Below are 15,322 nucleotides of genomic sequence, written 5' to 3' on the forward strand. Positions count from 1 at the left end.
AAGTTGTTGATTGTTTTGTTAAAATTTATATAAATATAATACATTAAATATATATCTTAATTTGTATATGGTCTCATAGTCTGAAACACTTAAACTACAATGAAATAGGTAAAAGAACCTAATCCAATCATTTGTGCTAATTAGGCATAGTTTTTCTTATTTTCTTATTTTTTTTAGATTTTTCCAAAAAAAAAATCTTTTTTTTTTTTTTTTCAATTTCCATCTTTACATTTAAAAAAAAAAAAAAGAAGAAAAAAGAAAAGAAAAAAAGAGTGTGATCTCATATGCAATCAAGATATATAGCTGGTCACAACACGTGTTTTGACAACAGTGATCCATCGTGAGGTGGTGACTGTTTAACCAAACATTGTGGAAGCAGCGTACCAAAATGCATGAAAAGAATAGGAGTATAACAAAAACCTGATGACTGGACAATACTTTTCTAGCTAGAGAATACACAATGTGCCATCTTCTTGTGATTAGCTCTACCCCTTGACAGAATCTCAACAATCACTTGCAATCACGATCGGAGCAATCCACAATGCTATATAAACTACTAGCCCAAGAGCAGTCATGATGAAGGGGGACCTCAAAGATTATAGTTATTTTCTTACTGCAAGTGTGGAGGTAGAGGATATCTTGCAGCAATGTGCCCTACCAAGAACCTCAACTACTGTGATGAACCTCTCAAAGAAGACTGAACATTTGACAAATGAGGTCACTAAAGAAACTGAAAACAGAGGTGAAGAGATCAATGACAAAGGAGTCTATTGGTCACTCATGACTAAACACATGGTGACAATACTTGAGGTGGACAGATGAGAACTAGCTACACACCATTGTTTTTCAGACCCAAGGTACAGGTGAAGGAAAGTCCATCGAAGTCATCATTGACAATACATCAACCTTAACATTATTTAGCAAAAAGCAGTTAATCAGTTGTGATTCCAAGTGGATTAGTGCCACACAGGTTCACAGAATAAGTGATGAGAGAATATGGACAACCCATCAATATTTGGTATTTTATTAATTTGGGTAGGTAGCATACACTGAGTCATTATTGTGGGATGTCATCCCAGTGAGAGTTTGTCACATTTTAATTGGCTAATGTGACCATCCCGTAAAGTATTGTGGTTTAACAAAACCTACAACCTTGTGCATGACAGTAAAGAGATCACTATCCACCCAATGAAGGAAGATCTTCCACAAAAGGATGCCTGTCATTATCACAATAACCAGGGATTTCACAGACCTTGGCATGATGACACAAAACCAGAGAGCAGAAAGTGTGATAGACAAGAAGAAATCAGCTACACACCACAAACAAGAACGTCCAATAGAAAGGAGAGTACTACTGTTTGAAAGAAGATATGGAACTATCAAGAGGCAAATCATGTCCAGGAATGCAAATGGAATCATATACAGGCTTCAGATTTATGAGTTATCTGCCAAGTAAGAAGTACCCACCGACAATGGCCAATGATAAGGAGCCCTATGAGAATGCAACGTATTGGAAACTCTCCACTAAGACTACAACTCAAGGTCGAGATCTTTCAAAGATGGGGGAAATCGATGCAAGCAACTCCGTGGCTCATAAGTGGATCAGCTTGATAACGCATGTGGGGCCCACATGCCCACACTGTGGTGTCAACATGGGGTCCGTGTATTTTAGGAAGAAATGTTACTTTGTTTTATGTTAGTTTGATGCAAGATAGATGGTCTAGCCTAAGATTAAGCAATAAAATCAAATAACGGATTAATTAGAGAAATCAAAGCACGAAATAAAACTAATCCATTACAAATTTAAAGAATTCAAGTATTAAATACGCTTAAGATCGAACCACAATGAGAACTTAGAAGATATGAATCAATTAGGACCTATGGAAGGTAGAACTTCCATCTAGCATAGGGATTAATCTTAATTGAAGGGAATCACTTGACTTTGTTAGGGTTTTGGTAGGTTAGAATTAATTTTAGGAACTAGGAAATTGGGGAATTGGATTAGGGTTTTAGGATTAGGGAAGCTAGGATTTGGGAATCTAGATTCTAAGGTTAGGGTTAAGTCTTATGCATAGGGTTATAGGATTTAGGGGGAAGGATCAATGATCAAAAGAGGGAAAGAAATGGGGGATGGGCTGGGGGTCCATACGATTGTACAACATGGGTACGGTCTAGGTTTAGATGGTTTTGAGATGATGGTGATGGGATTTGGGTGGAAACAAAAGGAAAATGAAGAAAGAGAGAGAGAGAGAGAGAGAGAGAGAGAGAGAGAGAGAGAGAGAGAGAGAGGAGGAGGAGGAGGAGGAGGAGGAGGAGGAGGAGAAGAAGATAATACCTTGAAGGAAGAGAATAAGAGAGAGAGAAGTTGGAATTACTCCATGGCTTCACACGCACCAACTCCAATCACAGGAGGTTTTTCTTTGTTCAAAGTAAAAAGAGAGAATTTTATTTCAATGCATCACAACCCCTAGGGCTTCACATGCCCACAAGAAGAAGAAGAAGAAGAAGAAGATAATACCTTGAAGGAAGAGAATAAGTGAGAGAGAAGTTGGAATCACTCCATGGCTTCACACGCACCAACTCCAATCACAGGAGGTTTTTCTTTGTTCAAAGTAAAAAAAAAAAAAGAGAATTTTATTTCAATGCATCACAACCCCTAGGGCTTCACATGCACACCCTTAATAGTCTCTTGGGGTTTTTTTTTTTACAAAAATACCCCTTTTTTCAATTAAAACATAAAATAACTCAAAAGAAACAAAATAAACTAAAAAGAAAAGCTATAAAGTAGAAAGAAAAGCTATCCACTAGTGTCCAACATCCAAAACAATCAACATGTCCACAATGTATACATCATCCCATGGTCCAAAGTGATCCAATGGTCCGATAAGTGTATCAAATGAATCCAACGGTCTACGTGTGTCCAATAAGCTCCTATATGCAGCGTACATGCATCTTCCTAGTGTGGGGCCTTCAAAGATGCATAAACATGCATGTGGGGTCATCCAACACGACTATGTACTCGATCCGGGCCCAGTATAATGATCATCCAATCATAGAGATGCTGGAACTGAGGCCAAAGATCTCCTCCTCTGGCATACTCTGAACGGTGCTCGGATGTCCTCATCATAGTTGCTTTGGAAGTGTCAAAATTACGTTCATCTAGAACCATTAGGTGTAGTGATTAAGTAGGCATATTAGACATTAACATCACTATATAGGTTTTTTTTTTTTTTTTTTGTAGAAGCCTATATGAAGGCCTGTTTGGACGTGTGAATGCTCATGGTTGAATTTTAAGAAGTCAAAAATTAGCTTTGTTGAGAGCTTGTGTTTTGTGTGACATGTTGGTTGGTGAATCTTATGGTATGTGTCACTAAGAATTTCTCTTTCCCTTTTCTCCTTTCCCTATGCGTTGGTAAACCACCTGTATTTCTTTGGGATAAGATATTAGAGAGAATTCAGAAAAGATTATAAGGTTGGAAAGGTAAATCAATGTCCCTTGGCGGCAGATTAACCCTCCTTAAAGCTTGCCTATCTAATCTTCCTATTTATTTTGTCTCTTTTCAAATGTCTGAATTCAGTGTTGGAAAAGATAGATAGAATGCACAGAGATTTCCTTTGGCAGGGTGGATTGGACTCTAGGAAATTTCATCTTTTAAATTGGAAAGATGTTTGTTCTCTGACATCCCATGGAGGAGCAGGCATTAAGAGGCTTGATTTGGTTAACACTTCGCTTTTGGGCAAATGGGTCTGGCGTTTCTCCTATGAAGATGGGGGGGTCATGGAAAGCTATTTTGCCAGCCAAATATGGGACATCTCCTATGAGTTGGTGGATTAAGCAATCCTTGACGTATCGAATGTCCAATGTTTGTAGAAACATAAATAGTATAGCTCCCCTTGTTTTTTACAGATCTAAATTCTCTGTTGGTGAATGATGCGGGACAATTAGCCACTTGCTGTAAAAGCTCGAATTGATAGAGCTTCACGAATTAATCCCTTTATCTCATAGCCCAGGCTCCACATTGCATGGGTTATGACTTCGGCCGAACCCCCCACGTGGGCCCCACATCACATGGGTACCACCTCACATGAGCCACCCGCCTCACATGGGCTGCCCACCCCGAGTGTGTCCCCGTATCCCACAAGCTACCCCACTCGAGCCCGGTGTGAAAATGCCCCTGCATTAATCACCCCGGGTGAGGAGTCTCGAAAACGAGACCTCCCGCTCTGATATGACTTTGAGGCAGAACAATTAGCCACTTAATCTAAAAGCTCGAACTGATAAAGCATGGTGAATTAATCCCTTTATCTCATAGCCCAGGCCCCACATTGCATGGGTTAAGACCTCAACTGAAACCCCCTCGTGGGCCCCACATCACATGGGTACTGCCTCACATGGGTGGGGCCCACCTCACACGGGCTGCCCACCCTGAGTGTGTCCCCGCATCCCACAGGCTATCCCACTTGAGTTCGGTGTGAAAATGCCCCTGCATTAGTAAAGGTAATCGAATCAGATTCTAGTCAGATCCTTGGGTTTCCAATCAACCGCTGAGTTGTTAGTATTCGGAGCTTGCGGCTCTTTCTCTGGATAAGGATATTTTAGTTGCTTCTTGTTTTTCTTGGAATGTAGATGAAAGGATTTGGTCTCCCCCAATGAGAAGAAATTTGAGAGATAACGAAATTGAATCTCTTACTTCCCTCCTTTCACTTTTGTAGGAACTTAAGATTCCAAGGGAGACTTAAGATTCAATTGTTTGGAAGTTGGCAACATCCGGATCCTTTTTAGTTCGATCTTTCTATACAGATCTCATGTAGGTTGGAGATTCAGAAACTCAGCGTTCAACAGCGAAAGTGTGGAAGTATGGAGCCCCTCCCAAAGTAGTTGTCTTCGCTTGGTTAGCTAGAAGGATTAGAACTCTAACCGTTGACAATTTGCAAAAATGAGGTCTAATTCTCCAGAACGTCTGCCTCCTATGTTACAAGCAAGCTGAGTTCGTTGATCGTTTATTCCTCCACTGCACTCTCTTCGGGCGTGTGGAACAGGATTCTAGCTCTTGCTTTGGTCTTGTGGGTTATGCCGCATTCTATCGACAACTTCCTTTTGGTTTGGCATGCTTCGAATGGGGGAAATTTGGGGAAGAAAAGATGGTGCATAGCCTTACTAGCAGTCGTCTGGGCTATATGGGATGAAAGGAACGATCGATGCTTCCGTAACAAGAGAAGAGCAGAGGCAGGGGTCTTGTTGAGGGTTCTTCAATTTATGTGGGACTAGGCCCGTAATGTTCTTCCGAGGATTGTCCCAGCTTTGGAGCTGGTTGTTGTTGTATCTTTAGTCCTCAGGATTTCTCTAGCTTTTTCTAGGATTCTTTCTATTTTTTCTTGGTGTCTCTTTTTTGTTTTTTGCAGTTGCTTTTAGGTCTGTGTTTCCTTGTTCTTCCTTTGCCTTTTGCTTAATAAAATTTTACCTTTCAAAAAACAAAAACAATTATTTCTTCTTCATCTTTGATCCATTTCGCATCTCAAGCAGTGCAAATACGGTACTAGTACCAATACTCTAGGATACTTGCAAGAAACATTTTAACTGAATCATATTGAATTGGATTCATGATTTCCAAAATTTTGACAATTCTCTTGCATTCTTGTCATAATACATGTGCATACATGTACTACAGGCATTAATTTTTTATTATTAATTTTATCATGTTAGAAAGATTGATAAAAGTTACATTGTTTAATAAAATTAAAAGTTTCTCCCTCCCCCTCCTCTCTCTTCAAGGCAAAAGAAAGGAAAAACAAATAATTATCCAATGATCTACATGAGAACTATTGAAACAAGGATTCCAATTTTGAGTTCGTGTTTGAGTAGCAAGTGGAAATCTGATATTCCTCTTACAATAGTCACCTAGTTTCTTGTTTCAAGACTCGAAATGATGGGAAAGTGTAATGATTACTTGGTGGAATCCACTGTTTTCTTTGCTATCAAACAACACAAATCATCACATCAAAGGGAGACCCTTTTCCTTTTCTGCTGTTTGGCATGGAATCCATGGTTTCCAAACATGGCATATGTTCAACAAGGGAGATGAATTCAGCAGCAGTAGGTTCTGAACAAGCAGACAATTTAATTTCTTTGCAGCATAGAAATAAACTGCATCACCACTAAGGCACTAACCACAGCACTCTCCAAGAAATCCATCCGACATATCAACTTTTGCCTCATGTTTCCAACTCCTTGGGTTTCAGTTTGCAGCCCCCAACTTCAATAATAAAGTATGCTTTTTTTATCATCCAACGCAGAGCTTCCCACTTAGAAATAAACTGAACATTCGGTAAACTTTCATTAGGATGACCTTTTTGCTTTTGGTATCACCAAATACTCTCCTATTTCCATAATTCCAGATATGCCATACGGCATCTAAAGGAAATTTCCTCACCATCAAAGATCCACCTCTCTCAAATAACTGAGAAATCATCTCAATTTACTCAATTACCTCATAGGTGCAATTATTCACTGATCTAATCCCAATATATGCTTCTGAACACATTGAATTTCTGCACGTGATGCAAAAAGAAAACAAACAGGTGTCTTGTCTGAGAACACCAAATTATCTTATGCAGACCGATACGAATCCTCTCTGATTCCAATATTTTAATATCCTTTGCGCACCACTTCTATTACTATGATAGAATGAACAACTCTGGTATGCAACATGTTAATTCAACAAGGAGCAATGAGACAGCATAGAACCTGCAGTACCTGATAAAGAAGCACGCGGATCAAATTCCCCAAATGCACCAACCTCCTTGTTGGGGGAAGAAGCAGCTACATCAGCTACAGTTGTGTCCTGATCTTGACTTGTACTTCCAGGTGGAGAGGATGCTTTGGGTGGTGGTGATGTGGTTACAGGATCCCCATCCCTTCCATTGAACAATGTGTCAGCTACAACTATACAAGATCCTAAAAGTACAATGCACATGCATGGACAGAAACATGTACCTCTCATCCTCAGCAGAGCTATGAGCTTGGCCTACTGCTTCTTCATAACTGGGAGGTGGATCATTATTCTGTTCAGAAAGGTTGTGCTCAAACCGCCTGATGAAAAAAAAAAAGAGTCACTGTCAGCGCATCTAAGGCTTCTAAAAAAAATTATGGAACAAAGAATTGGAAAAATGATTTCCACAAAAAACAAAGTGTTGTGCAAAATAGTGAGAATCCTTATTTCTTGAGAGTTCACCCTTCATCTGGAGACTGATCATCAGCTCTTCCACAGCCACTTCTGCAGCAAAAAAGTTATAAATAACCAACTTCAAGACCAAGAAACTAGCAAGTAGCAAGAGCTTTATTTCCTATGGTGCTTTAACTGAACCCACAAAATTAGCAATCTCATACAGTAATGTCATTAAGAAACCAAGCAGAAAAGAGAAATTGGCACATCAAGAAATGCAATTAAAAGCGCCAAAGGTATTTATGTATTTGCAAATGTATAATGCAAAGAAGGCTGATGAAGAGACCACATCATAATTAAAAGTTGAGAGGTATTAACATCACAGTAAGCAATGTTGTAGGAAGAGTGAAGCTATACCGATCATCATCATAAGAGCTCCTACTTCTTGAATCATCATCTCTGTAACTGTCTCTGCTATAGCGGTCATCAGAATCCCTACCATAACGATCTCCACCCCGACCATGTGGGTCCCCACCTCTACTGTATCGATCATGATCCCTATTTCTGCGGTCTCTCTCTCTCCCATAGCGATTACGGTCATCATTTTTGTTTCCATGACGGCCTTCATAACAATCATCATTGTGTCTGTCACCATATCCTCCTGTACTTGAATGGGAACTGGATCTGGATGCTGATGATGCATGGTGACCCCTAAAATTTACATAAAGATAATATTAGACATGCACAAAGAATCACTTGTCTTGCTTTATAAATGGGGCCCAGACTCACTTGTCCCTGTTGGTAAGAGCTTTCTGTCTGACTTCTTGTATTCTTTCTTTATCGTTTACGAGTAAAACAAGACTCTGAGATTTCTTTCGGATATTGCTCCCTTGGTCCCTCCCATTAGAGTCAATATATTGAAAATCGGATAGAGTCTGCCACATTGGACATATTCGTATGATGACGACCTTGAAAATTTAAATAATTCACGATATATATTAGAGAAATGCTCGAGTTCACTCAGAGCACTATTAGTGCTCCTAGTTGCATCATCTCAGTCCAATCTATCGTTCTAAACTGCCAATTAAGTTTAGAAAACAATCCATTGACACCATGCCAAAATCACACTGATTGAATGATCCAATCCATTCTTGATTTGGCCTTATTTTCTAGAGGAAACCTTTTTCAAGCCACAGATGGACTGGCTAGATTGCCTGACAAAAGTGGTTCTTTAGAATCATAAGCAATCCATAATGATCCTTAACAAATAGATTGATCAAATTGTTGCTTAGACTCATTTTTGTGTAAATGATCTTGATCGTCCAACTTTAATGCCATTGATCAAATGGTTAATACTTGTCATATTGGTGTGATCTTTTCAAGGTAGCCCATAAAATGTGCCTTGGACCTAATGAACACTCTAGAGCAATGGATTGGACTAAGTGTCCCAATGTAACTAGAAGCACTATAACTTATAGTGCTTTGAGACCATTGGAGCATTTCTCCATATATTATGTAACATAGTATTGCATGAAGACAATGGACATTACCGATATTTGGTAAGCATGTTCCCTTATCTCATCTATGACACGCTCTGACCCATGTGCCACCAGGTATTCTAGAACAGCCAATGCCTAGACCAAATAGAATGAATCATTAGAACAAAAGGAAGTATACAATACAATGATTCTCATTGACTTGCCCCTCTTGGCTTTACACATATCACCACCACTAGCAAACCTCACATGTGATGCACTTGGAGTCTTCTTTTTTTTTTTTTGAAAGATTGCACTTGGAGTCTTAAACTGATAAAAGCCTAATCATAACCCTAATATAGTCAGTTTGATGGAAGGTTAACTTCTAATTAGTAGCTAAGCATTGAGTTAGAAACACTTTATTATTTATTTATTTATTATGAGATAGGATCCAGTGCTATCGATATAATATTAGGTACTTATCAAGCATTAGGATGGATGGAGGTAGAAAGAAAAGACCTGATGACCTATGGTCTCACTGAAGGTTTGGCCCTTACTAGAGTGGAATGGTGGAAAAGGATTCATGAAGCTGACCCCGATTAATTGGGCTAAGGCTTAGATGATGATGATGATGATGATGATGATGAGTTATCAAGCACTAAATATGGGCACAAGTGATACACATGTATGAGATCTAGACCTTTCACCATGTTTGTACATGCATGCCATGTGCATGAATTTGGACTGAGATAGTGAAACTCTATGTCCTTGACAGACTATCTACACCCTAATTTACATATGAGGTATCATACAATGCTCTAGCCAAGAGTATAGTACCTTTCGGGTCTTCATTTTGTAAAAGTTGGGCCCATTTGTAAGAGAACCAAACCGTCAATATGATGAGACCTACTATGGAAGGTGCAGGCACAAAAAATCTCCCAAATGAAAAAATCCTAAAGCTTCCAATATGGGCAAAGAAAGAACAAAAAAACCAATCATACTGGCTGAGCAATGACTAATACTCATTTATGTAGATACACGGCCTCTGCATGTTTTAGAAACCTAACCAACGTCAACTAGGTTCTGATGATCCGCTCAACCAGCACGCACCTCCACACACAGCCACACATGCTAATTTGGACAGTTTGTGAGACATCCAAGCCATGCATCCTGTGGGTCCCACTTCTAGATAACCTTTCCAAAAGAAAAGGCCTACAAAATCAACTTTGGGCTGGAAATGTATGAAATATTTCTACGGGTCATTTTTTCATGCAAATTACGAAAGAAATACTAGATTTAAGGAAATAGAAAAGTATGATAAATTAGTATCCCTCTTTATCATTAGTATAGATAAACCATACATATGATCTCATGTCAAACATGGAAACAAAAAATTTCAAAGAACTAGTGAAGACCTTCATTAACTTTAATCCAGCAACAAGGAAACAGTGCCGATTACAATATTGAATACAATTCAACAGGACAAGGACCATGAATAATACCTTGTACACATGCCGCCAATTTTTGCCAGTATCATTGACTCTCTTCCAGAGCACCGCCATTATCATTTGGTATTCATTACTGTATAGATAAATGAATAAATAAACTTGGAGTAAAATAAGAAAGGCAGGGTCCAAACAAAGAGAGAGAGTCTCACTAGTTTCTAGTGGCCTGCGCAATATCTACTAAATGTGATCCATGAGGACCCCATGGCTCATTGCTGGTTGTATCAAGAACCTGAAAAGCAGAGGAAAAGGAAAACATACTGGCTTGAATTTATGATTAAACAATAGTTTCCAATCCAGTAAAACTCATCATCTTCAATTCGGAATCATCATCATCATCATAGCCTCATCCCAACTATTTGAGGTTGGCTTCCAATCCAGTAGACTAAATAAAAGAAAATAAGAAATACTTAGGCACCGTTTAACCAAAGATTCAAATCCCAAAAGCTGATAAAGAGACAGAAAACCTATATAGCACGTGTTTGTGAATATTATCAAACCCAAAGAAGAACTGAACAAACACTTCAAAAGAAAAATTTACCTTCTGCTCTAATCCAGGCACTTTCAGAACTTTCTTGTTCATCTCTCTCTTACTGCAGAACAACAAGGGGCAAAATCTCATTGAAGTTAAAATGTAATTCCCAGGACATTTGAGAATATAACATAATTTCAAAAATGGAACTTGTAGTTGTAGCATGAACATGCACCAGATCAACATTTTCTTTGAGAGGTAATGCAAGTTCTGTTAAAAAGAAAACAAAGCACAGGAGAACACTTTCCACAACAGCTTTTATCAATTCTGATTTGGAAGAAAAATAGTAGCTCAATCAAAGTATCTGCCAAGGTTGTCTTGCTAGAATCAAGTTTTTTTTTTTAAAAATAAAATAAAATTAAAATTAAAAAAAAAAACCAGCAAATGAACATGGGGCAACAAATGAGGTGCAGTTCTTACAGGTCCCTAACAGTTTGACCGAAGGCTTTCTTCATGGTCACTGAAGTTGAAACAAATAGTCCTCTGCAAGTGCAAGTCCCTTCAGTATCTTTTCACATGTAGTTTAGTGAAGAACCCTCACAGATTATCACCTAAATGGATCACACTTATAAATAGAAGAAGAAGAAGAAAACAAATGTGAATAAAAACAATTAGAACTCAACAAAAGGCATGTGCCTCAAGAATCAAACAAACATGAAACTTTGAAAGGATAAGTGTAAGAATAAAAGCAACAATTTTCTTCTTAAGAATCAAGAGACTCCTCTATAGCATATGCACATGCATACACACAATCAACACTCAGAAAAAAATTAATACTGTCTAACACATGAAAAAAGTCTCCATAAGAAGATGGTATATGAGGAATTAGGCTCAGAAACAAACTTAAAAGATAATTAGTTTGATTGGAAGCATCTATATGATGATTGCTGAGGCGAGGTTCTGGCCTCCCGAATGAGGAAGGTCATGCCTAGGATAACATCAGGGTCTCAATCGGCATTCCAGGAAGGAAGATCGGTAATGGATGGCCCATTCATCGCTAATGAGTTGGTCAATGAGTATTCAAAGAAAGGAGGCAAAGGTTTTCCCCTCGAAATCAATATTGAGAAGGCCTACGACAGCATTCACTGGGCTTTACTATTCGATCTGTTGAGATGGATGAGTTTTGGGTTGAATTTGATCAAATGGATGTGTGCCTGTATCTCATCACCGAGGTTCTTAGCTCTGTTCTTTCCTCATGGCTTCTTCAAGCTGGAGTGGGATGAGGCAAGCAGATCCCATCTCGACATTCCTCTTCATAATACAGGGAGGGTTTATTGCGTTTGATACAGGGAGCCGTGAACATGGGGCTTACCGAAGGCCTGAACGTGGGCAGTTCAGATCTTAAGGTCATTCATGTTCCATATATGGATGATACCATGCTGTTCGGGGAGGGTTCAAGGGAGGAGGCCATTATTTACACAGATATCCTGACTTGCTTTGGTATCCAGTCTAAAGGCTAAGTTATTCAAAAGTTCTCTCAAGTATAAATATGCAATCGAACGAGTTGGAGAGCATTGCTAGATTGATTGGATGCAAGGTAGAAGGCAATATAATGAGGCAACTGCGCATGCCAATTGTGCTTGAAGGTAGAACGGCTGCTGGTTGGAGGTAGTGAAAGAAAAAATTCAAAGAAAACTTGTGGCTTGGAAAGGGATGTTTCTCTCATTGGGTGGGAGGATTACTCTAGTGAAAGCAATTATAGCTACTATTCCTCTGTATTAGTTATCTCTGTTTAAATCCCAGCTAAGATTTTGCACAAGCTGGAATCCATTAAGATAAGTTTTCTGTGGAATGACAGTGAGGTGCACCAGCACTTCCACCTGTTGGTGTGGAAGGATGTTTGCAAGCAGGAGGATCTGGGTGGTCTAGGTATCAGACCAGCAAAGCTGGCTAATATGGCTTTATTGGGGAAAGAGTGGTGGAGGTTGGGCAATGGAGATCCCTCCCTGCTCAAGAAGGTGTTAAAGTCTAAGTACGCATTGGCAAATAATGGGTGGGATATTGGAGCTGCCTCTAGAGGTAAAGGATTGCTAGTGTAGAGTAGGGATTAAGGTGCAGGAAAGAGCTGCCTATGGACGTATTTGTTGATCTATTTGATATAGAAGTTCAAAGAGATACAAAGGTGAGGGATTATTACATAGCTCAAGTGCAAAAACTATATGGGGCCCAGTTTTTTTATCAAAATATTGAGGATCAAATATCAAAGCTAATGAAGCTACTTAGGTTACTGGAGTCTATGAACATCCCAGTTAATAGTGAAGATAGAAGACTTTGGCCCAGAGAAAGTAATGAGATCTTTTCAGCTAGATCCCTGTCTCACATGTTGGAGGAAGCTTTGGTATCGCCTCAAGACATTTTCAAAAAGATCTGGAAGGTTCTGGTCCCCATGAAGGTCAGGGATTTTGTGTGGCTGATGTCCATGGAGAAAATTCTCTTGATAGATGACTTCAAGAAAAGGGGAATGATGCTGGTGAACCGCTGTGTTATGCATATGCAACAGGAAGAGTCAATCAATCACCTCTTGGTGAACTGCACTTTCACCTGGGAATCCTCAGTGAAGTGGCTCAGAAGTTTGGTTTAAGTTGGGTTCTTCCGGGCTCAGTGAAAGGGGTGATCGAAGACAGTGATGTTGAAGTGTGGGGAGAGGCAGGGAGAGTCCTATGGAAAAGTATCTTTTTCACAAAAACTTGGGCTTTATGGTTGGAGAAATAGCTGGTCTTTAGGGTAAACAATCAGACGTAGACAGGGTTGTTAGCAAAGCACGCAGAGCAGTGATTGACTGGAGTAGGGTAGTCCCAACTCCCAAGTTTGACCATCCCCTGTCCGCTCCTAGAAAGTAACTGGGGCAAGGCCATCAAGTGGTACCTAGGCATTGAGAGACTGCGTTCCTGATGGGTCCTGCCTTTAGCTGGCCGCTACAAGGAAAATTCCGATGGCTTCTTATTTGGTAACCCGGGATTCTCTGGCTTGGATGCATTTTGAATCACGAAGGTAAGAGGCTTGTAGAATTCTCTGGCCTGGTAGGTTCCAGGACCCCTATGCGGAAGGGGCTCCTCTTCTGCAGGTGATCAAGTTGGTGGTAGCAAATCGGTTGTGGCCTGCAGTGGTATAGAAGGGGATTCTAAAAACATCATTAGATGGGCGCCAAATGGCCAATGACCTGTGAAGACTTTCTGGGATGATCAGCGAAGCTATGGACCTGCCAGAGGCATTCCTATCCATTAGCAGTAGGTAAGAAGCGAAGCCAATGACGCCGCGGATGCTCTCGCTAATGAGAGAGCATCTCATATAGAGTTAAGAATCTGGGATCCTAGATGATCTAGGAGTATAGGAGATGCAGTATAGCTTGGGTTCTGGGTGTTCCTTTACAATTTTCTTTTTTGGATGGATGTGGTGTCCTGTCTTGGTCAGCTGTGTTGCATTTTGTTTTCTTATTTCATCAATAATATTTCCATTATCCTCACAAAAACACAATAAAAAAAACACATTACTGGAAAAGAAGAAAACAAAAAGCAAATACTATAGAGATCTACCAGTAACATCTTGACAACCAAATGGAAAATCAATCTCATACTAATCAAAAACTGAAAATTAGAAAAGAAATACAAATTGAATCTTTATCATTGGAATCACATTGTAATCTTTAATTAAAAAAGAAAAAAAAAAAAAAAAAGGAAAGGAAAATCACATCTAAGAGCTCCAATGAAGCTTAAAGACGGAATCAAATGAATGCCTGAACTTTTAAATTATTATGAACCTACTTAGATCTCTCTAACCCAAAATCAATCCCATCAAGTCATGAAATGCCAATTCAATTCAAACAAGATTTGGTAAAAGGACAAGTAGAAGAGAAAAAACATGTGAGATGACCAAATACTAATTGATTCTACACAAGATATTGCAATAACAAATACCTCAAGGACTCATAAAAAAAACCACATTTTTGTAATTAAAAACATAAGACCTTTCTTTTAAAAAAATAAAATAATAAGAATGATTAATTCTACAATTTCAGGCGTTTTTCATAAACAATGACAGCTTAACTTCAAAGAAATTATGCATGGAATCACCTGCGCAGCCATATAAGAAACAATTTTTTTTTTGAAAGAACAATGATTTCTATTAAAAGGAGTGTAAGGAAAAAAGAAAAAAGAAAGGGATAAAAAAAATAAAAGAAAATAAAAGAAAAAAAGAAAAGAAAAGGAAAGAGAAGTCAACAAATGGAAGCTAAGACAGTCATAACAAAAGCTCCAAATGAAGTAAATCGTATCATTTTTAGGTAACTTGCAATGACATCCAAAATACAATACTTTTGAAGAGTGCTCCTATTTATCAAAAACAAAAAACTGTAACATATATAACCACTCAAGGGAGAGAATAAGAGATGAGGAGTCAATCCATCTCTGTCCCCGAATGATGCAAGGAACCAGCTCTTATATGCTTCCTTAGGGCCTGTTTATCTGAAATCCGAAGTCTGAATCTAAAATCTGAATATGAAGTCGGAAAACTAATAGTGAATCTAGAATAACTTGTTTGTTAACTAACGTCTGAAATATTTGAAATATATTAATTTGACACATTTACCCATATGAAACAATTGTGATTGAATCCCTACCTTTAAAAACTCCATGAATTTCGCTGAAATGT

At 38.8% G+C, this 15,322-nt stretch overlaps 1 protein-coding gene across 3 annotated transcripts in view; it reads right to left on the minus strand.

The window, feature by feature from the left end:
• Positions 1-15,322, minus strand: part of LOC131240356 (clathrin interactor EPSIN 2-like) — a 38,806-nt gene that overhangs the window by 7,675 nt on the left and 15,809 nt on the right. For 2 of the 3 annotated variants that reach the window (XM_058238527.1, XM_058238525.1), the window contains exons 2-11: positions 11,096-11,226; positions 10,685-10,736; positions 10,296-10,375; positions 10,141-10,219; positions 8,714-8,797; positions 7,953-8,098; positions 7,581-7,874; positions 7,233-7,274; positions 6,995-7,090; positions 6,755-6,915 (exon numbers count right to left, since the gene is read on the minus strand). In XM_058238527.1, coding sequence (XP_058094510.1) covers positions 6,755-6,915; positions 6,995-7,090; positions 7,233-7,274; positions 7,581-7,874; positions 7,953-8,098; positions 8,714-8,797; positions 10,141-10,219; positions 10,296-10,375; positions 10,685-10,736; positions 11,096-11,130 — 1,069 coding nt within the window. In that variant the 5' untranslated portion in view covers positions 11,131-11,226. The remainder of the gene's footprint in view (positions 1-6,754; positions 6,916-6,994; positions 7,091-7,232; positions 7,275-7,580; positions 7,875-7,952; positions 8,099-8,713; positions 8,798-10,140; positions 10,220-10,295; positions 10,376-10,684; positions 10,737-11,095; positions 11,227-15,322) is intronic. The other variant, XM_058238526.1, reaches the window with a different exon arrangement.

The sequence above is a fragment of the Magnolia sinica genome, chromosome 3, assembly GCF_029962835.1.
Source record: "Magnolia sinica isolate HGM2019 chromosome 3, MsV1, whole genome shotgun sequence".
Classification (NCBI taxonomy): domain Eukaryota; kingdom Viridiplantae; phylum Streptophyta; class Magnoliopsida; order Magnoliales; family Magnoliaceae; genus Magnolia; species Magnolia sinica.